The 24,016-nt window shown below is 33.3% G+C and overlaps 1 protein-coding gene across 1 annotated transcript in view; it reads right to left on the reverse strand.

Moving 5' to 3' along the window:
- LOC128229833 (uncharacterized) overlaps positions 1-5,275 on the reverse strand; it is a 12,428-nt gene extending 7,153 nt beyond the window's left edge. The window contains exons 1-6 of the mRNA XM_052941662.1: positions 5,105-5,275; positions 3,737-3,849; positions 2,291-2,632; positions 1,372-1,472; positions 773-947; positions 352-463 (exon numbers count right to left, since the gene is read on the reverse strand). Of these exons, the coding sequence (XP_052797622.1) occupies positions 352-463; positions 773-947; positions 1,372-1,472; positions 2,291-2,632; positions 3,737-3,849; positions 5,105-5,181 (920 nt within the window). The 5' untranslated portion in view covers positions 5,182-5,275. The remainder of the gene's footprint in view (positions 1-351; positions 464-772; positions 948-1,371; positions 1,473-2,290; positions 2,633-3,736; positions 3,850-5,104) is intronic.
- Positions 5,276-24,016: the final 18,741 nt, after the last annotated feature.

Below are 24,016 nucleotides of genomic sequence, written 5' to 3' on the forward strand. Positions count from 1 at the left end.
CATCACACAATCTATTTCGATATCAAAAACGAAGAAAATTATCGGGGAATAAAATGCGTGTTAAAAATGCAGTATTATTTAATGTTATTTCAATAACTGTTCCCATTTTATTCAAAACAATAAGCGTAACAAGAACAATGAACCCATTCGGTTATTCGTTTCACCCAGTAATATTACATCATTTTCTTTTCAACAATTATTTGTTCAATACAATAGAGAGTGTTTGATTGTTGTCATTGCACTTAAATACACATAGAATACAGATACAGTATTGTATTCACAAATGTCATTCAATCGCACTTAAAGCAGATTAAATTCTTTAGTGCATCTACATGGAATGCGTTCTGTTACTTTAGTGTATATCTAAATTCCAGCTTGGTATCTGAGAAGTTTTCTTGTAGCCATTTGTCCATCATCTCATTTTCAGCAACAGTAAACGTGTTTTTCCAGTCACCGACTTCTCCTGAAATTATATGCAATAAATTTATAATATGATTGACACCCATATTATATTGCATTGTATGCATTTTACATATGTATGTACAGATGTGTAATTGCTCGTTCGTTCCCTGAAAATATAGTTCGTAGAACTTTTTATATTGTTACTAAAATAAGTTTTCGAAGAATATAGTTTTCATGCCTTTATCGTAAACGCTGCTTAACAATTGACTACTTCAGTCATTTTTTTTGTAAAAAATCGATAGTTATTATATTTCAAGTTTGTAACGCACTTGTAATATTTGATGAGGTACGTTATATAAATAGCTCTTACCTTTACGATACATCGGAGAAGGCCCTTTTGATTTAAAGAATTTATTTTCTCTGAACTCTGCATCGGCCTGTTTAAGTTTCTGGAAGTCGCAGGCATCGGCGATATCTTTTATCAATTTCTCCTCGCACTTAGTCTCAAGAAACAGGTCGATCTTCTTTATTTCCCGTACAGGGTCCTGTTAAAGAATTTAGATGAAGTAAATAATAATAATTAAAACATACGGCTATTCTGCGTTAAGAAAACGTTTTACGAAATTAAAATAAAGATCATTTCCGTTTTCAACAATTGCAACTTTTGGCACATTCTCGGAAGAGACATAAACACATTCTTATGGTTCCATCGAAAAGGATGTGCCATGGTCGAACGTCATTGAGCAAGTTTGTAATTAGGACAACCATGACGCCAGACTAAATGTGGAATTTATGTGAATTTTGTGTATGGTTACAAAGCCGGTCATGCGTTTTTTTTCCCAATTTCTCCAGTTTCCCCGACACAAAAACGCACTCTCGTGTAACATCTTGCCAATGTAAGCTGGTAATATATTGTTTAAATAACTTGTTTCGCTCAAAGTCGTTGTAAATAAAATAAATTCAAACTACCTCTTTAAGATCTTCAAAGTAGAGGTTTAAGATCTGTTCTGGATGATTTGAGCTAAACCTCTCCCATTCCTTCACGTAGTCTGTCCATGGACAATACACATCTGAAATAATATAATTTTTTCGCTGTCAATTTTCCTGCCATAAAGGGACATAAACACTTTTAACTTTAATATTTTTGGACGTAGAATAAACATCTCTTTGCTATAAAATTGATCGTCATATTGGAGCCCAAACAAATAATGCGTCCATTGTATTTAATCGTTAATGGAAATAATAACTACACAGAGTTAAAGTGATAATAATTGGACAAGTTGAAAAAGGCTATCATTGAATGATGAAAATAACAAAACAATGTATCCATCTACATGTTGCCCCATTTACCGAATCAGATCACACTCTGTGACCGAATCCGACAGTGTTTTCAAAAAACATTATCTAGCTTTCAGTTTTAAGTTAAAAATCAACTATGCACTTTTTTTCACGCAGTGTTATGACGTCATATGACAAACTTTTACCGATAACGGTCGGGTCGTTCTTATTACAGAATGGGTGAAAAAGAATTACTGACAGTTTTTTTAATGAAATTAAGCATTTTTGAACAGTTCTGGAAATAAATAATGAACTATTGGTGTGAATATAAAAAACATATTGCTTGGTGATGTCGTTATTGGGGATACGAACGCAGTTGAGTTGGTTAAAGTACGCGTAGAATCCGTCGGATTTTATCCCGATAATGACATAAACCACGCAATCCATTCCACATTTTAATAACCCCTTTAATGTCCCCTTTACTAAAATACCCCATCGGCTTACATATAACACTGAAAAACATATCCCGTGGAGTGACATATCCCATAGACGTATATATATATAACATTGACCTGCATATCCCATTGACTGAGACTTCCAACAGACTTACATATCCCATATGTTCCTGTGAACAACTGCAGGAACTCGCTGAATGTTTGCGGTACACTATCTTCGTTCCCTTTCATCTTCGCCATCTTTGTACTATGATGAAAAAACGAGACCACAACATCTTTCGGATTTCTCTGAACATGTATTATCTTTGTACCCTTTTCAAAGACCTGCCTGGGAGTATTTTTGACTGGGAAGTGGCAGTTTAAGACCCTTGGAGAGGGGATTTCCTCCAATTGGTCGGTGGCACGGAAGTCCACGAATGCTGCCTCTTTAACGTCCTTTTCATATTCAGCCTTGCCTTTTCGCAACATTTGAACTATCTCCCAAACCCAGTGTGTGCCTGAAGATTATAACATGAATGAGCAACTCATTGACAAAATTTGATCATTATTCAGTAAACATCATAAGATATTTCCTCATGAGGTGCTCCTCCTTTTCTCTCAATTTTACGTAGCATTTTGATCATATCGTTACGTTTACATATACGTTTTTGATGGTTAATATTTGTTAAATTTATAAAATTGTCCTGCACTTTTCTACCTTTGACTTAAGTAAATTTGTGCTCATGTTTTTCATTATACAGTCGAATCTCGTTATGTCGAACATATTTCTCAATATATTGTGGTTATGTCTAACTCTTAGTCGAATGTGTTGGATTTAGGTAAACACTTTTAGTACTTCGGTTATATCGAATATCCATTATCTCGAAGTATCAAACGGAGTCCCAATGACGTCGACATAGCGAGGTTTGACTATACTCCCACATTTTATCGTATCCAGTGTGTGTATTCCTCGTGGTTAATTACGTCATAAATGATACGTCGGAAGGCAACATTTTTCTTAGAATAAAGCCTTAAATCAAAGATATCTTTTCTTTCACTACACCATTTTAAATAGCACAAAGGGCATTCTATTCCACTTAAAGATCCCCGCCTTCGTTTTATTACCGTAGTTTAATAAGGTCATTAGTTTCATTAAACACTTCGACAAACCTGTTTCCCAAATACTGTTTTGACAGTGCTCTGTCAGACGGCCGTACTGTTAAATGGTTTGTCGAAGAGATTTGAGAAACTAAACTCTCAAACAAACTCCGGTAAAAGACCAAAGGCGGGACTCCGTAAGCCGCGTAGACTGCGCTATGTTTCATTTAAAATGGTGAAGAAATATTGAAGTTATCTTTGTTAAAAGTCTTTATTCGAAGCAACTATTGCCTTCCGACGTAGTATTTATGACGCAATTTATCACATGGTATACACACACTGATATTTATGCTTGAAAATAACAGACAAACGCACTTGTGTTGTATTCAATATGCAACTTGAGTCAATGTCATTATACATTTGAGCACTGTATGGAATGGTTATTGAAGCCAATATAAAATACCACCCCTTAGCAAGATAAGTTCGTTAATTGATTTATCAATCGAAAGACAAAAGTAATTTACCAGATTTGGGGTACGTTGCTAAGTAAACATCGTCGTCTCTAACATCTATATTCTTGACATTTTCCAAGTGCTTAGCCAAGTCACCGCCGGGAAGCTTTGACTGAAACTCACTTCTAAAAGATACAAAAAACAAAATGAAACTTCTATGCTTTCAAAGTTAGCCATTGACAACTTCAGGGAAATCCGGTTACGCGAAAGTTTCTTTTGTGTTATTTAGGAGGAAAAAGATCACTTAGTCGCACGTTTAAGTCAGTCAACTGATCTGATTCTCAATAAAAGTTAAGCAAAACTCTTGCTGTTGAACATGATATGTTCATTATTATTCTAGGATCTTTACATTTTGGCCCTTTAGGTTTTTGGTTTTTGTAGGTCACACAATTTTACTCTGATATAGGAAGGAGCTAAAATTTTATTCCGTTGTTCCGTGTTATATTTATTTCAAAACACTCAATCGCATAGCTTCCATCAGCTCAAGAAGCAGAACTCCTTCGGAAATGTTATTGTAAGACGTCTTTTATGTGAGGTATATAAGACGTTTTCTTTGATAATTATCCCATAATACAGAAAATAATTTAAAAAAAAAAGAAAAGCGTATGATGTTTGTAAAATGTCAAGTACAGTAATCGCTTTGAGACTATCGCGTTAGTTAAACCAAACATTTGGGAATAATTGGACATTCATGTAGACATTTTGTTCGCTAAAGTGGCACTCTTATTCAAAATCCATGCATAGACATTCATGTAGACATTTTGTTCGCTTAAGTGGCACTCTTATTCAAAATCAATGCATACACATGTATAACAAATATCAATGTTGACTTATATACCTTTAACTACTTACTGTATAATGCATTTAAAGAGAAAAATAATTACTGATAACACAATTGTAACCGTGTATTTAATAGCTGAAAGTGCAATAATATTAAATGATGCGTGAATGCTAAAATATTTACTGCGGTCTACTATAGTCTCATAAGGTAGAAATACCGTGTTTTATGCTCATTTCTTTCAAATTAAACTCGGTATCCTTTATAAAAACCAATGTTTTCGACGTTTATTCAACCTTTTTGATAAATTAAAACAACTTTATAGATTTTGGTAATCTTATTTGGGAATAAGAGTGCATCTTTAAAAGAAAAGAATAGAATCAATGAAAACAGAAACAAGTTAAAGTTCATGATAAGTTAGATTGAACGCACGAACTAACACGCCTTGTCTTATAATTAATTCATAGCGCACATCGGCTAATTAACTTCCTGGTAAGATAGCATACTTGAACTCATTTTGTATATCTTATTTGTGGTAAATGTAGTGATCAAGTATTAGCTTAGCCATAGACCATGCCTAGATATAAACAGTTCAAACATACCTTAAAGTTATTCCTCCAGCATGAATGAATTTATACTCTTTTCCATTCGAGGCCTGTACTGTAATGTTAGATGTCATGTTGAACGGTGAGTTCTCTGTTCTGTCAAGTCAATACTTTCAGTGACGAACCAATATATATATATGAGTGTATGTATGGCTTGATGTTAACAAATAGCGCGCGTATATGCATGACTTGTACGTACTGATATAGAATACCGTGACATTAAACAGAACATTTTTGAGAACTTTATCACGCCAGTGGCGGTTCAATGAATTCATAACTGGGGGAGGGGCGGAGGCAAACAAACGCCAGACCACTTTTAAACTTTCCTTTAACTGATCTACTGAAATGACACTCGTTGATGCATTTTAACCCTTCATTTAGGAATATTTATATACGTCCATAAAGTGGACATACTTATGAAAAAACTATGTATGCATAAATGTCGTTTTTAATATAGCGTTATAATTAATAAAGGAGCTAGACATGATGATACAGTAAAAAAATTGACATAATTGTGTACAACGCATTGATTCTTACTGACGTATCGTATCGCTTACGGCACATGCTTCTTTCGCAGTTTTTTTGCACAATTTTGCAATTCGAAATTTAATACAGTTTTCTGCCACCTAAAGTAAATTTAAAAATAACCTCGGTATATTTATCTGTACTCATAAACAGTTAAACTGGGAAACCGTTATGCGCTATTTTAAACGGGGACATACAGATGAGACAGCCATATGATCTTGCGTTTATTTTAACCATGTAAAGTGACGTACCATCGGCCTCCTTCTAGCTCGCATTGATAACTCTAGGCTTGTTTTCATGAATACTGTATTTGCCGATTCTGGCCAATTTTTGTCAAACCCCTTTAAGGTATCAACTTAAGGTTAAATATTGTTCCGGTCCACTTTGGGGGAACGGGTCCTTGTGCGAGCCCCGCTAGAGCCGCCAGTGCACGCGACTAAACTTTCCCCCTTTGGATCAATAATATTCTATTTAATGGCTACCATATCAATATTTGTATAGTACTTCAAAGAGGATTACTCCTTTTTAAAAATTGATATTTATATTTTATTACAAAATTCTTCGAAATGTTACATGTATGTAACTTTTATGTATTTGGAGAGTTATTCTTCGTATGAATCAAAATAATTCGGCAAGCATTAAGCTTAAGATAAAAAATAAAACAGTCTTGAATATTGTGAAATAGAAAAGAAGGGTAGAAATGAAAAATCAAACTAAAATGTAAATTCGAAAAAAACACCAATAAACCAAAACATCTAAGTTCGTTGGCAATTGTAAGTGGACAACATATTCTACAGCAACATATATTATCGGGGTCCAACACATTGGCTCTTCAACATATTGCAGTTGGTTCTCTAAAATATCAGAATAAACCATTTATTTTTTACCGATAAAAGGGTCAATGAGCTAGCATCATTCTGCGTTAAATATTAATTACGAAAAGAATCATTCGAGGTATTATCCGCTCCCTGAATGGATCTTAACCGTAAAGGACTATTGATTGGGCGGAAAGATTGTTTGCACATTATTGATGTAGATGACTTAATTCAAACGTGTGTTCAAGCAAGGCTTATTTGGCGAGGCAATTGGCCAGTAAGTGTGAATGGGAGATATAATAATGTCATGCAAAACACTGCAAATTAAGTTGTCTTGCGTCCTAAAATCGTTTCCATCATTTTTCCTTATCCACGAAGCATTTTGGGATAATAACGTCATGCGAAACATTACAAATTAAGTTGCATTGCGTCCTAATATCGATTCCATCATTTGCCTTATCCACGAAGCATTTTGGGATAATAACGTCATGCGAAACATTACAAATTAAGTTGCCTTGCGTCCTAAAATCGTTTCCATCATTTTTCCTTATCCACAAAGCATTTTGGGATAATAACGTCATGCGAAACATTACAAATTAAGTTGCCTTGCGTCCTTATATCGATTCCATCATTTGCCTTATCCACGAAGCATTTTGGGATAATAACGTCATGCGAAGCATTACAAATTAAGTTGTCTTGCGTCCTAATATCGATTCCATCATTTGCCTTATCCACGAAGCATTTTGGGATAATAACGTCATGCGAAACATTACAAATTAAGTTGCCTTGCGTCCTAATATCGATTCCATCATTTGCCTTATCCACGGAGCATTTTGGGACTTGTTTAGATTGTTCTATTTCTTGATTAAACATGCGTTTTGAAAAGTGATATGATTAAGATAAACTTTAGTATTTTACATTATTCTCTTTGCAAAATGCATCATTCTTGTTGAAAACAGTTGGGGAAATGTGGAATAGAAGGAATATAATAAAATTGGAATGAAGAATTATACAAGCTCGATTTAATAACATTGCGTCCTAACTGGTTAAAATCCCCGGTAAATTTACATTTTACTGACCGTTCCAAGGCTGTTCCTAACAATCCTTTATAAACACCCTTAATTTTATATATGTGTTATGTAGTGTGAATTTTCGGTTATTGTTCTGTGTTTCTGGTATTTGATTGTCTTCTTGTTTCGTTTTATGTCTTTTAGCTGTGACCCCTTTCATTTACCTTTCGACTTCTGGACTTGTTTCTGTAGTTCATATAAATATTAAAGACAATTGCTGTTGGAAATAAAACGACCCAAATCAAATTATTGTAAAACAAATCTATTGAAGAAACTGTAATTACCCTGATGGAATATATACATTTCACAAGTAAACAAAAAATAGTAACCTTAATGCAATATCTCAATAACTGCATATATAAAAAGAAGCATATATTGGGTTCTTGCACTAAGGTGATGTCATGTTCCAAATGTTTTTTTATTAAGTCATTTTATTATTTTGAAGAATTACCAAACAGCTACTGTAACATACATGTCAGAGCACTATTAACGTTCTTAAGGTGACACTCTTATTCAAAATCAATACATACACATGTATAACAAACATATTTTTTGAGAGATAAACCTTTAACTATTTACTGAATAATGCATTTATGGAAAATAATAATTACTGATAACAAGATTGTAACCGTGTATTTAATGGCTGAAAACGCACAGATATTAAATGACTGGTGAGTGCTTAAAGATTTACAGTGATCAACTATCGTCTCATAAGGTAAAAATACCGTGTTTTCTGCACCTGTCTTTGAAATTCAGCACAGTATCCTTCAAAAAATTGATTGTTTTCGATATTTATTTATCCGTTTCGGTAAATTAAAACTGTGGTAAATCTTATTTGGGAGTAAGATACCATCTTTACATCTTTACATCAAGCTTGCATCATTCGCTTTTCTTCTTTCTAAAGTTCGTTTCTTTAATACAGCAAGCAGGAGGCGGCACAAATAAACCTATTACAAATTAGATATTACCTTTTTATATATTTTTTTTTTAAATTAACATTCTTTACGTATATTTCCATCGAAAATCTATTAAAACAGACTGCTAATATTGTAGTAAAGCACATACTCATGGGTTGTAAGCTTATAGTGAATAAACTATCTATCAAAATGCACTCATATATTATGATCGTCAGACTATGAGTGTTTAAAATTTAAAATTCAATCTTCACCAGGGTTATGTCACAGGACGTGTATTGATTGTATTCAATAAATTAATAAAATATATTAAATTTGCATTTAGTCAGGAGTCTTGTTATAATGACATCCATGGTATTCCAACTATTCTTTTTTCCTATATTTCGACTTTTGTCATTACCTTGGTCCAATTGTAACTCCGTCCTAGGTGTCCTGTGATCATTATTTTACACTACCATTGTTCTTACTAACCTGGAACGCGTGATTGGTCATCAGGTGTCGAGTGTGTTAATTTTGCACTTGCCATTCTGATTTTATAGTGACCAGTCACTGTCTACATAATTGTTATAATAAAGTATCAAGGATATTATATATTGTTTCAGTGGTTATTCGGCAATCACAAACGAACCCTTATTACAAAGTAATGCCGACTGGGCTACGTCGACAGTTGGAATGGTCTATTGGTAAAGGTGATTCGTTGCCAACCTGGTGTATTTTCGGATGGCCTCTCCAAATGGACACTAGTACTGGTTTCTACAAGGATATATAATATAATTAATACCTGTGACGAAAGACGAGAGTTTATTAAAACTTTCGATTTCGTTTTCCTGGTAGAAACAGTACTAGTGTACATGATATATTAATAAATATACATGTATAAACAGAAAAAAGTAACGTTATTGGGAGCTAATAAAATAGTATTATCTTGATGGGAGGGATACTTTTATTGCTAGATAAAACAATTTCAAACAAAAATAATAGATTAAAAATAAATAAATAATAAATAAATTGTGTTTTGAAGTCAAATAAAGGACGCCTGGACGTTACGAAATTAGACTGAACAACTACAAGATCGGATTAAAACATAAGTGGCTATGGATGACTGCGCATAAAAAAGTAGTTCCCTATAATCATAACATTTTAGGCTAAATGTGGTATTTTTTATTTCAGTTAAAGATCGTATTTTATTTACGAGTGAAATAAATTATTGTCTTACACTAAACTCACCAAATTATCTGTTTCTTCTATCTATATGTTTTCCGAAATATTTAGGAATTTTAATTCCTTTTTTGAATAACCCACTTTTGAATACGCCTTTGCTACCTCACGCACCATTTTATTCACCGATGACGTAGACTGGTATTTCTGTTTTGTAGTTTGTTTCATTTGCCCGTGTTCAAGTGCAAACATTTTATAAACATTCATAAATAAACTCTCAATTTGCATATTGCTTCTGTTGTTATTCATTATTAAAATTTCATTTTTCACCTTAAAACTGCACTCTCACAGATTCAATTTTTATAACTTTTTTATGTTTTGTCTTGGAAAGAGCATTTCTTGCGTAAATATCTGCAAATCATTGATAAACGATTGCTGACAAAGAATCAGATTGTAGATTTTCACATTTCCGTTCGAAAATTAATGTTTAATGGCTTAAACCGGTTTAAGAAAAATGCATAAAACATCAATTTTTGAACTTAAATATAAAACTTTGAGATCTGCCTTTTGCCAGCAGTCTTATATAACTGGTTAAAATGGATTTTCGCAAATCTTGGCTCGTTCCGAGACAAAAAAAAGTTGTCAAAACGTTCAATCTGTGAGAGTGCAGCTTTAAAGCATTAAATAACATTATGCCTTTTCTTCCTCTTTTGTTGTCCGATGGATGATGGATGAATCGGATGAGCAGACAAAAGAGTTCGCCAAACAATATCAAAATGCTTTTTCTCATTAGAGTCCGATTAAACAGAACTTTAACATATTTTAATAACAAACATCATGTTATGATATCAACATTGGTCTGTGTAATGTGTTCGGACGTTTATATCTCTCGTTTAGTGTTATTTGGGCCCTTACCTTGGTTCTCTTATTCCATTGTACCGTTATGACAAATATATTTTTGACATAAGTCTAAATTGTCAGTATCGCAACCAACATTAAACGATACGATCTTTTTATAGAATTCAATCGACCTAATTTGGCGTTGTTATAGTGGACAAATATTTCATCACGTCTATTCAATATCTGTGTATTGACCCATTTGCCGGCAAACAGTCTTTGACCTACGTTGTATAATGACTTCATTAGTGTAACTTCAACCAGTTTAGTAGTATATCAAATCAATATCACCGCAATTCTTTCTCAGAAGAAAGCCGTCAGTGAGCTATAGATTAACTGGCTATATATTTTATCACTTACGAACTCTACAAAGGGTTCAATGTTGCTTTGCCATGCTAAGAAACATTCCAAATATCCTGTACTCAGTGTAATTGATTCACCTATATTTCGAAGAAATACGTCGAAATGTAAGCTTATAGTTTGTGGTCGGCGCGAGCGTCTTAAGTGTCATTGTTATCCTCGTTGTTTTCATCGGTTTGGAAAGAACATTTATCATACGTTGGAAACCTTCAAAAGCTATTATTAAACCATTTAAATTACTATAAAATACACTATTTGCTATTCATTTCTACTCTTTTTTGTTTTGTTCAGATTTGTTCCTTTCATATATACTTTATTATATTATTTTCATCTTTATTGTATTATATTCTATTGTGTTCTATTATATTTCACTCTATTCACATTTACATGCAATACCTTTCGTCCCATATATATAGCCTTTTTATATAGCCATATTTATAAGTCAAATACCTACTACAATCTTTTTTTTAAAGCGGAACACCCAAACAAAACAAAAATGAATAAAAAAAAGCTTGCAATACGTAATACATTTAATCTCTTAAATATAAATAGATCGTTTTTTATTAATGATTTTATACACTATCACTGTAAATAACGAGTTATTTCCCTTTGTCCGTTTTCACAATCCGATGAGATAAGTATAATATTGCTATGATTTAAATATATAAGTATCGCTAATATATGGACCAAGGTGTGTTTGATTGTTTTTATAAATCAAAACATCAAAAATAAATTCTATAAGCCGTTCTCTTAGGAAACATGCAATATTGACATTACTAGTTTAATCCCTCTGTGAAATATTTCGTTTTTTCATTGACCACGTATCAATAAACAGCGTTTCACATAAATGTGTATTGCTGTTCCTTTGTCTTTTATTGTTGGCATTCGTAATGTCTTTGTTTGCGACCGCTCAGTCGGATATAAAGACTTTGTTGGTACATGTGGGACGAGTGTTAGGTTCAGAACCCATCTCTGTCCGGTTTTGAGCCTTATATGCCTCTGAACAGGGTAATCGTTGGCTTCGTGTGTGTGTGTGGGGGGGGGGGGGGTCCACGGCATTATTACAATTAAAATACATTATTCAACATAATTCAAAAAGATAATCTTGGATTCTGTCTTTAAAACACTAAAATATGTTGGGGTTCTTCACATTTGCGACGTTATCTGCCAAAACCTTGTGTTGCTTAAATTTTCCATATCGCAGCCATTTTTAACATTAAATAATAATGTTTAATTTAATAGTAAAGTTAAAATGAAACATGTTTCTTCGTGTGCATATTTTTCCAAAGGTATGGTTAATAAATCACTAATAAAGATTTTCTCAGAGACTGGCCATTATAGATGCGTTAAATGAGCTTGAAATTTCATCTGTGAAAGCAATTTGGGATGCAGGGATTTAGTTTTCTTTGGAATATTTGGACGAAAATCACAGATGTTCAGACGTTAAACAAATCTTATAGGTTATTTTGTAGAATCGTCGCTGAAGATTCCATTCTTCATTTTATACACGCTCACATTTCCTACTTGTTTGGTCCATGAACCTTCCATTGTATTATCTATACTAATAATATCTGTCATTTGTTCCCGTTCCGGATAGAAAATTCCGACCCGAGGGCACCTGCGTTGTCTGGTTACGAGGCTTGCCGAGTTACCGGCTACGCAGCGTGCCCGAGGGTCGGATTTTTCTATCCGGAACGGATAAACATGATAAATATTTTTTCTAGCATACCTTAGTTATTTTTTTGTATGAAGAAACTGCATAAAAAAGCTCATTTTTGTACATTTCACCAAACAGCGCGTGCGATAATGTTTACTGACGTCATGACGCGCAGTAATTTTTATTCACGGTCAACGTCAATAAGTTCCTTTGATATCTTTGAAGGGTTATTTCGATTTGTTGTGAAGATATATTTTTGCAAAGTTAATTTTTATGAAACTCATCTATTGAAATCTCATAATTATGGTTACTTAAAGTATATAATAAAAGAAATAAAACGTATTACGTCACAGCGCGTGACTCATCTGGCATGGGGGGATGCCAGATGGGATTTTCCAGCACGGCTGACGTCACCGGAAATGCCTATCCGGTGTGCTAGAAAAACTCATATCGACTGTCTGGTTGGTTCCTCCAAGTTCCATTGAATTACTAGTATTTGTACAAGTTCATATTTATTACTTTACTGGCTCATGACCCTTTCAGTATATTATGCGGTTTATTTTTTTTTTTATTTTTATAAGCTCATATTTACGGCTCTGAAGCTCCCTGTAGATTAAGATTGTATTATTTATCATATTTAATGACTTCATGGTCCATATAGTTTTAATTGTATTCATTACACATGCTCATATTTAATGCTTGGCTGGGCCCTGTATTTTCCATTGCATTATACTTGACATGCTCTTGATCTCTGTTTATTACTGAATATTTACACCTCAACTTCCATTTCCCAAATGAATTGCTTTTCGGCAATTTCAAATATTCCGATGAACGCAAAATCCTCGGATATGCTCGGATCGCGAATCATCGCATATAAATGTACATGTAAATTGTTTTTATCTTGTTTTCGTTTGTATTTTTGTCAGCAAGCCCTGAAAATTTTTAATCAACCTATTATAAAGTGTTCATTTATGATAAGGGAAATGTATCGTTGTCATTAGTGTTTCATTTTTACGTTAAATAGTGATTCGAATTGTTTTTTCCCGCGTTATTGTGACGTCATTTGATAAATGTTTTCGGTTACAATCGGGACGTTCTATTTACAGAGTTCGTGAGAATTAATTACTGTAAGGTTTTCTTAAATAAAATGAACTATTTTTAACAAATCCTTATGAAATAATGAATTATTGTCGTAAGTGTAAGTAGTGAATGGCATGATTGATGTCATTATCGGGGATATGCCCTTCGGACTCCACACACTTTAACCAGCCTACTGCGTTCATACCCCGACTTCAATCCCGCAATTCATTCCTTAAATAACGTTGTTCTAAAGCCAGCTTTACGAAACGTACTAAGCTAACGTTAAAGTATTGAAAAGTAATTAGCGTTGGTTTTAATTATGATTTCCCAAGCTACAGGAAACTTTCAGGTATTGATGGTGTCTTATTAGTTTTGGAAATAAATGTTCTAGATACCTGTAAACATCTTTCAATGCCTGATTAGTTTGCTCTTCACTAAGATGTTAACACATAAATTGCATTTAAACGCTAATAAAGGGATGTGTTCTTCGGATAAAGAAGTGAACAATTGCAACATTTAATAATGACCATTGTTTAATATACTATCTATGATAAAATCAAATCACACTGTTTCGATTCAATTCTCTGTCATTGATTTGTGATATTTGAGTGTTGGTGAGTTTTTGTCCTTCCAATAGAAGTTTTATAGTTTATTCACGTCTCATATATACACAACATGACAAAGCATAAAATACATATATCTAAGAATTCAGTGCACATCCATTCATAAAATTGTATTACAGGAGACTAAAACTCATATCTCGACAATATTGATAAAAGATAAAAACAATTAAGTCTATCCTAAAAAAAATCTTATTAGGAAACTATTATACAATAATAAAATTGATTCAGTGTTTTCGTCTATAAATGAACTTAAGCAAAACAATGAAAGACTTCAACAAGATAATGAACTGCTTCGTGAAGAAATGTCCAAAAAAACAAACTTGATTAACTCGAAAACCAGTCACGCAGAAACAATCCACGTTTTAACGGAATAAGTGGGTTCCTCAATGAGAATTGGGCTGATTCCGAGGACAAAGTACGCCCATCCTGCGAGATACAATGAATTTGGGAGTACAAGCGGACTCTATTGAAATTGACCGTGCGCATCGAATTAAATCCCGGGACTTAAGTAAATGCTCTATCATAGTTCGCTTTACACGGTACAAGGACTGTGAACTTATTTTAGGACGTGCAAATACATTACTCCGGCAAAACAACTAATTGCCTGTTCAGCAGGATTACAGTGACAAAGTTCGTCAACATAGAAAACATCTTGGGGAGCGTATGATGTCCGAAAGACGGAAAGGAAACTACGCTTCGGTGAGATATGACAAACTTATTGTCAATGATCATGTATATAAATACAATGACAGTACGCAATCAATCGTATCAATTGGTTTACGGCGATCAACAGCTCGACCACGTGCTCCAGCACGTGGTATTCCGCAAGGTCAACCTGACGAAAACATAAACTCCGGGCAGCGATTGTGACCAGTGACATAGATGATTCACGCGGCGGAAACCGACCAACCATAGACAATACGGACTTACCCGAGGACGACGCACTGTCTGATTCATCAATTATGGATTAGGGACACGGCCGAGGCTATTCAAACCATGACAATACTGAGGGGGCGTTTAATATAAACATTGTCAGCTGGAATATTGCTGGCTTGGGTAAAAATGTAAACAATATGGAATTTAAATCCTTTCTAAATGCATTTGATATTATTCATTTGTGTGAAACATGGGGTAAATGCATTGGTGAATTTAGTAATTTGCTACAATCATACATTTGTCATGATAGTGTACGACCATTTAATCCAGGTAATATACGAAATAGTGGGGGTAGTAGTGTTTTCATAAAAAGTAACTTAATTATTTCACGCATTAAGAGTTGTTATAATGATTGTGTTGTATCATACTTCAAATTTTCAATTTTGTTTAAATCAAAAGATATAATTATGTATTACAGATATGTCTCCCCTGAAGGGTCACATATTTATAATTGTAGGGAAGAGAAAAGTGGTATATCGTACATGTTTTCAAATTTAGAAGAGCTTAAGTTTGAATATCCAAATGCACTTATATTTTTGAGCGGAGATTTCAATGCAAGAACAAAAGATTATTTAGACTATATACCTTTAGATAATTTGAATTATATTTTTGGGGAAGTAGATTATGAAGGCAGTTATTTCAATATGGTCCGTAGAAATTTAGATAGTGTGCGAGGTAATAACTTTGGCAAATCTTTGGTGAACCTGTGCTGTATCTTTGACGTGCATATTTTTTATGGCAGGTTGGCAGGTGACAAGGAAGGTCACTTTACTTGTGTCTCTAATGATGGTGCTAGTGTTGTAGATTACATGATCGCGTCGTCGGAGCTATTTGAGAAATCAGTTGTCTTTAAAGTACTTGATCGACACGAGTCTGATCATTTCCCGATTAAATGTCAATTTAATATTGAATATTTAGCAGCAAATACTAATGGTGACTGTATTAATTCAAATATAGTTTTATCTAACGTGAAGAAATATAAATGGGACGATAGGCATAGTGACTCTTTCCGCAACAGTATTAACACGCTGTTTAATGAAAATAGGCGTTTAATAACATATCTTATAAATCACGATATTAACGCGGCGATTGATAAAATAACCGCCTTTTACTATGAGGCGGGAAATAGGATACTTTTAGCACCGAAAAACTTTCAATCATTGCAGCCTCGTTGGTGGGATGAGCGTTGTGATTTTCTTAAGAAACAAAAGTATGTGTATTTACGCAAATTTCGCTCTTCAAAATTAGCGTCTGATCTAAGACTTTATAAGGACTGTAGAAATGCTTTTAAGAACCATTGCGGTGTAAAAATTATTGAATTACAGACACAAAATAGACAAGAACTTATTAATAGTCGAAATAATCCATGTTTTATGTGGAAGAAAATTTAACAGGCTAAAACGAAGCAGTCTTTAGATACTAGTATAGAAGCAAGTAAGTGATATGATCACTTGCGTAGTATGTTATATGATGATGGAGTCATGCCTATTTCTGTAAATAACGACATGCACAATACTGATATTGAGGATAATGATTCCAATACTTTAAATGAGCCTATTACAGACTCTGAAATTGAAAACGCGATCCCCAAGTTAGTTAATGGCAAAAGCTGCGGAATAGACGGAATTCCATCTGATTTTTTTAAAGGCACTATCGATAGTATTGCGCCTTACTTATTGACTTTGTTCAATAGAATATTTCAATCAGGGGATTTCCAAATTCCATGGGGTCAAAGTATAATATGTCCTATACATAAAGCGGGACCCACACGCGTTCCTGGAAATTATCGTGGTATTTCACTTACCAATACTATGTATAAGATTTTTTCAGGTATCATAAATAAACGTTTATATGAATGGGCTGAAAATAATAACAAAATAGATGAATCACAATCCGGATTCCGATCTGGTTATTCAGCCATCGATAATGTATTATGTCTCCAAGCAATGGTTCAAAAATATATATAAAAGGGGGGTAGGTTTTATTGTTTATATGTCGACTTTCGTAAGGCGTTTGATAAAATAAATCACCAGATTTTGTTCCAGTCGTTACAAAAAAGGGTATCAACGGGAAGTTCTTATATGTTTTAAAGCAAATGTATAACACATTGTACTCTTGTGTTAAAGTATCAAATGAGGTCTCTGATGCGCAATCTAATTATAACGCCCGAACAACTATTACCGAATTCTTTAAATGTAATATAGGGACGAGACAAGGGGATAAGTCAAGCCCGACCATTTTTGCATTGTTTATTGACGGTCTATCGACGATGTTACGAGAGAGATTTGGTTCCGGAATATTTATTACAAAGGAAATTAATCATATTATATTTCTGATGTTCGCCGATGATGTAGCTAGCTGTGCGGAAACAGCGAACAAATAACAACAACAGTTAAATGTCATTGTTGAGCAGTTTTGTGCAAATACTGGCATGGAAGTCAATTTAAACAAAACTGAAATAATCGTTTACAGAAATGGTGGACCGCTAAGAAACTACGAAAAATGTTTTTTTTAATGGTACCCAAATAAATACTGTATCTTTCTACAAATACATGGGGTTACTACTTACTCCCCAATTATCGTGGAGTGCAGCACATGATAAATTATCTGCACAAGCATAAAAGGCAATTTTTTCAATACATAGCTATAAAAACACTTTTGAGCTTTCCCAACAAAGGAATTATTTATACTTTTTGATAGCATGGTTAAGCCAATTTTGTGCTATGGATCGCAGATTTGGGGATATAAATATATTGATACCATAGAGACAGTTCAAAATAAATTCTGCAAGAGACATTTGTATGTTAAAAGAACTACAAATACATGTATAACTCTGGGCGAATGTGGACGTCTTCCTCTGTGTGTTACTTATTTTGTTAACTGCATTAAATACTGGTGTAAGTTATCAACTATGTCTAATTATAGATATCCTAAACACTGCTACAATATTAAATCTTTGTTATTCACGTACGGTTTTGGATATATTTGGATTGCTCAAGATGTAGGAAATATAGATCTAATTATATATACTTTTAGACAACGGTTGATTGACTGTTTCGTCCAAAACTGGCATAACGACATTAGTGAGTCCTCAAGGTGTCATCATTATAAACATTACAAAACATTATTAAATACAGAAAGGTACCTACATCTGGAAATTCCATTTAAATATAAGATTGCGTTTGCTAGGTTTCGCTGCTCCAACCATAAACTGAATATTGAACTTGGAAGATATATAAATACTCCACAAGATGAGAGACTTTGTATATATTGTCTGAATCAAAATTTGACAGTTATTGATTGTGAATATCATGCATTCTTTCAATGTCCTAAATTCGATATTATTCGTAGACAATGTCTTTTTAATTGGTATTCATCTGGTAATAGTTTAAATGATTTCTACTCTTTAATGTCTACTGAAAATGATAATACAATATTGAAGTTAACAACCTATGTATACCATCTGTTAGACATGATAAATGTGTAAATCGTTTGTTGCAACTACTATACTATGTTGTTTTTTTTTTACAGTTTGTGTATTTTGGTCCGGTGGCCTTTATTTACTTGAATAAAATGATTTGAATTGAATTGAATTGAATATACATCTAAAAGGAGTATCACCTAACTACTTGTACAAAGTATTAAAACGGATTTCAAGTATATCAAAACAGGCTTTGGCGGTTAACTTAACAATTTCTGTATTTGAGAGTAAAAAAATACACAATGCAATGGACGTGTTTTGATTGAATAAATGGTGGTCACATTGCAGCTTTTACAATATTTTGACAACAACAAATCCCTCTGAAGTTGAAAGTGTTATTGACTAGGTATTGACCTGGGAAAGTGACATTCACCGATACCAATCTCGAAAATTGATTTGAGTCTTTTCACAAATGTTGAACATGTATTAACAAGGATGTCCTGTTGTTTTAAGTGTGTACGTATTGCTAATTAATATCTATATCCGGCTCTCCCCATTACCAAATGTAAGAGGTTTTTCGACTCACTATCAAATACCTTTGTTATCGGTTTCCATAGCATAGATTCATTGTATACTTTTTGGATTTGATTCGATTTGGAGTGCGAAAACAACAACATCAGAACAGAAATTAAACAAACATTTGACCCAATTTTCTTTAGAATGCAGAGTTAAACACATATTAGAACCCTTTTCTTCCGAAATGATAGCTGTAATTTCTTTAGACATTTTGACGTGAAAATAAAGGTAATAAATTGCTGAAATGATAAAAGTAGATGGACGAAAAGCAGTGTTTCTTTCTTAAGACATGTATTGCCCATGCCTTTAAAGAAATCTTACTCACAATTAGATTAGTTCTCTGAGAACTATTAACCAGAATGCTAAACTGTGATGCCCTGTGATCCCATATAACTTTGGTATTATTGGAAATTTATTTGCTTCCTGATAACTGTTTGTAAAATTAATTTATAACAGTATGTTGTACATAGACGTGTGACAGTGTGTTGCGTTTTATTTATACTGAAATCCGACGTGAATTACTTAATTTAGAATCGTTTAGTGCTAACAACGATGCGTTTGGTACAATAGTTTTGTTAATTGTTTCCTTTATCCCACAAAACTCTTTAAAATGATATCCAAATATAGTTCACAAGGCATCCATAATTCACTGAGTTATAGTTGGGACGTCTTAAGTGTTAATTTAGTTTTTAACCGAGGTAACAGTTTGCGTAACGCTGGCTTCTTTCTGTAGACAAAATTAGCTGATAATAAATAAAAGGCAGTCAATATAATAACAATTAAAGTTAAATCATCTTCTATTCTCGTTCAATGTGATCTCGGCCCTTGCCTGGGTCCTCTTATTTCATTGTATTATTATGACAAGTATTTTTTGACAAAATTCTTAATTTAAAATATCGCAACCAACATTTAACGATACGTTTATTTCAAAAATTTCAATTGACCTAATTGGTGTTGCTAAGGTGGACAAATATTTCATCAGGTCAATTCAATATCTGTGTATTGACCCATTTGCCAGCAAACAGTCTTTGACCTACGTTGTATAATGACTTCATTAGTGTAACTTCAACCAGTTTAGTAGTATATCAAATCAATACCACCGCAATTCTTTTTCAGAAGAAAGCCGTCAGTGAGCTATAGATTAACTGGCTATATTTTATCACTTACGAACTCTACAAAGGTTTAAATGTAGCTTTGCCATGCTAAGAAACATTCCAAATATCCTGTACTCAGTGTTATTGATTCGCCTACATTTCGAAGAAATACGTCGAAATGTAAGCTTAGAGTTTGTGGTCGGCGCGAGCGTCTTAAGCGTCATTGTTATCCTCGTTGTTTTCATCGGTTTGGAAAGAACATTTATCATACGTTGGAAACCTTCAAAAGCTATTATTAAACCATTTAAATTACTATAAATTACACTATTTGCTATTCATTTCAATTTTTTTTGTTTTGTTCCGATTTGTTTCTTTTCATATATAATCTATAATATTATATTCATTTTTATTGTATTATATTCTATTGTGTTCTGTAACATTTCATTCTATTAACATTTTACATGCAATACCTTTCGTCCCATATATAAAGACTTTTCAGCTATAAAGAAGCCAAAGACTTACTACAATCTTTTTTTAAAGCGGGACACCCAAACAAAACAAAAAACAAAATAAATAAAAAAAGCTTACAATACAATATACATCTCTTTAATATAAATTAATCGGTTTTTTTATTAAGGATTTTATACACTATCACTGTAAAAAACGAGTTATTTCTCTTTGTCCGTTTTCACAATCCACTTGAAAGGCCATCCGATGAGATAAGTATCATATTGCTATGATTGAAATATAAACTTATCGTTAATACATGGCCCAAAGTATGTTTGATTGCTTTTATAAATCAAAACATACAAAATAGATTAAAGCCGTTCTCTTAGGAAACATGCAATATTGACATTACTAGTTTAATCCCTCTGTGAAATATTTTGTTTTTTCATTGACCACCTATCAATATCGTATATAAAGACTTGGTTGGTAAAAGTTGGGACGAGTGTGAGAGTAAGAACCCATCTCTGTATGCTTTTGAGCCTTATACCTCTAAACAGGGTTATGGTTAAATGCTGGCTTCTTTGGTGGGGGAGGGGGGGGGGGGTCCACTGCATTATTACATAAAATTTATAAAATACAATATTCACCATAATTCACAAAGTTAATCTTGGATTCTGTCTTAAAAACACTAAAGTATGTTGGGGTTCTTCGCGTGTACGACGTCATCTGCCAAATCCTTGAGAATGTGTTGGTTAAAATTTCCATATCGCAGCCATTTTTATTATTTAATAATAATTTTAATTTAATAGTAAAGTCAAATAAAAAATATTTCTCCGTGTGTATCTTTTTTCCAAAGTTATGGTTAATAAATCATTCATAAAGATTTTCTCAGAGACTGGCCATTATAGATGCGTAAAATGAGCTTGAAATTTCATCTGTGAAAGCAATTTGGGATACAGGGATTTAGTTTTCTTTGAAATATTTGGACAAAAATCATGATGTTTAGATGTTCAACAAAGCTTATAGGTTATTTTGTAAGCTTGTCGCTGAAGATTCCATTGTTCTATTTAGCTCACATTTCCTACTTGTTTGGTCCACGAACCTTCCATTGTATTATCTTTACAAACTCATATCGACTGTTTGGTTGGTCCCTCCAAGTTCCATTGTATTGTAGTATTTATACAAGTTCATATTAAGTACTTGGCTGGATCATGACCTTTTCGGTGTATTTTATTTGGCCCTGTAGTTTCAAATTGTTTTATTTTTACAAGCTCATATTCAAAGCTGCACTCTCACAGATTAACCGTTTTTCCATTTTTTTTTAATTTTTTGTCTTGGAATTATGGAATGTTTGAAAAAATATCTGCTTACCAGTGATGAAAGACTGCTGAAAAAATAGCAGATCGCGAGATTTCATACTTCCATTCCAAATCAAATGTTTTATGGCATAAATCGTTACTTACGGTATAAGAAAAATGCATAAAAAAATCAATTTTGGGATGGAAATATGAAAAGTTGCGATCTGATCTTTTGTCAGCAGTCTTTTATCACTGGTGTGCAGATATTTACGCAAAAATTTGCTTGTTCCAAGACAAATATAAGAAAGTTATTAAAACGTTCAATCTGTGAGAGTGCAACTTTATGGCTTGGCTGGTCCATGATTTTTTTTCAAATTGCGTTATTTATGGAACCTCATATTGACGGCTATGCCATTTAGTTTCAGACTGTATTACTTATACAAGCTGAAATTTACTGCTTGGCTCGTCCCTATAGTTTCCATTGCATTATATTTGACATGCTCTTGATTTCTGTTAAATACTGAATATTTAACCTCAACTTCCATTTCTCAAATAAATTGACTTTCGGCAATTGCACATATTCCGATGAATGCGAAAGGTTCGGATATGTTCGGATCGTGAATAATCGCATACAAAATTGATTTTTTTTTATCTTTTTATTGTATTTTGTCAGCAGGCCCTGAAATTTCTTTATCAACATATTAGAAAGTGTTTATTTATGATAAGGTAAATGTATCGTTGTCATTAGTGTTTCATTTTTACGTTTAATAGTGATTCGATACTATTTTTCCCGCGCTATTGTAACGTCATTTGGTGAACAGTTTTCGGTTTCAGTCGGATCGTTCTATTTACGGAATGGGTGAGAAATAATTACTCTTAGTTTGTTTTTAAATAAAATGAACTATTTTTAACAAATCGTAATGAAATAACTAGTGGCGTCAATGTAAGTAATGAATGGCGTGATTGATGTCATTATAGGGGATATGCCCTTTCGGACTCCACACACTTTAACCAGCCCTACTGGGTTCATAGCCATTCGGAACACCTCGGCCATTTTTATAAAAAAACAACCTAAGATGTATGCCGGTACATCAGTTGAAGTAGTTCGTAAGTTTTATAATTATATCATAAATTAAATGTAGTGTTTTAGCTTGGAGTTATTGATCTAATTTTAAATTGATTGCCAGTCAAGGGTATAATGGCAAAACTAATTAAGATTACCAAGACTAAAGTCATTAAATTTAACTGCTAAGTTAAATTACTTCGCGATTTACTTGCAGCGGACTTAAACATACCGATTTCTGAGTATGTAAACCGTCCAAATACATCCGAGGGTGTTTTCGATTATATGGCCGAGAAGTTCTAAATGCGTTCATACCCCGATAATGACATCAATCCCGCAATTCATTCTTTAAATAATGTTGTTCTAAAGCCAGACTCCGAACTACTACGCTGACTTTAAAGTATGAAAAGTATACAATGTTGGTTTTTATTATAATTTCCCTAGCAACAGGAAACGTTCAGGTATTGATGGTGTCTTATTGGTTCGGAAATTAATGTTACAGATACCTGTAAGCATATTTCAATGCCTGATAATTTGGCTCCTCACTAAGACACTAACACAGAAGATGTATTTATTAGCTAATAAAAGGATATGTTAATCGGATAAAGAAGTGAACTATTGCAACATTCAATAATGACCATTGTTAAATATACTTTCTATGATAAAATCAATTCACACTGTATCGATTAAATCCTCTGTCATCGATTTGCGATATCTGAATGTTGATGAGTTTATGCCCTATAAATAAATGTGTTAAAATCAAATCAATGATGGTCACATTGCAGCTTTTACAAAATTATTGACAACAACAAATCCTTATGACGTTGAAAATTTTATTGACTTGGTATTGACCTGGAAAAGTGACATTCACTCCTTAAAGTGAAACGGATCTCGAAAATTGATTTGCGTCTTTTCACACATCTTGAACATTGATTTACTTACTATGATGTCCTGTTGTTTGAAGTGTGTATTAAT

Source organism: Mya arenaria, chromosome 4 (genome assembly GCF_026914265.1).
Source record: "Mya arenaria isolate MELC-2E11 chromosome 4, ASM2691426v1".
Lineage (NCBI taxonomy): Eukaryota > Metazoa > Mollusca > Bivalvia > Myida > Myidae > Mya > Mya arenaria.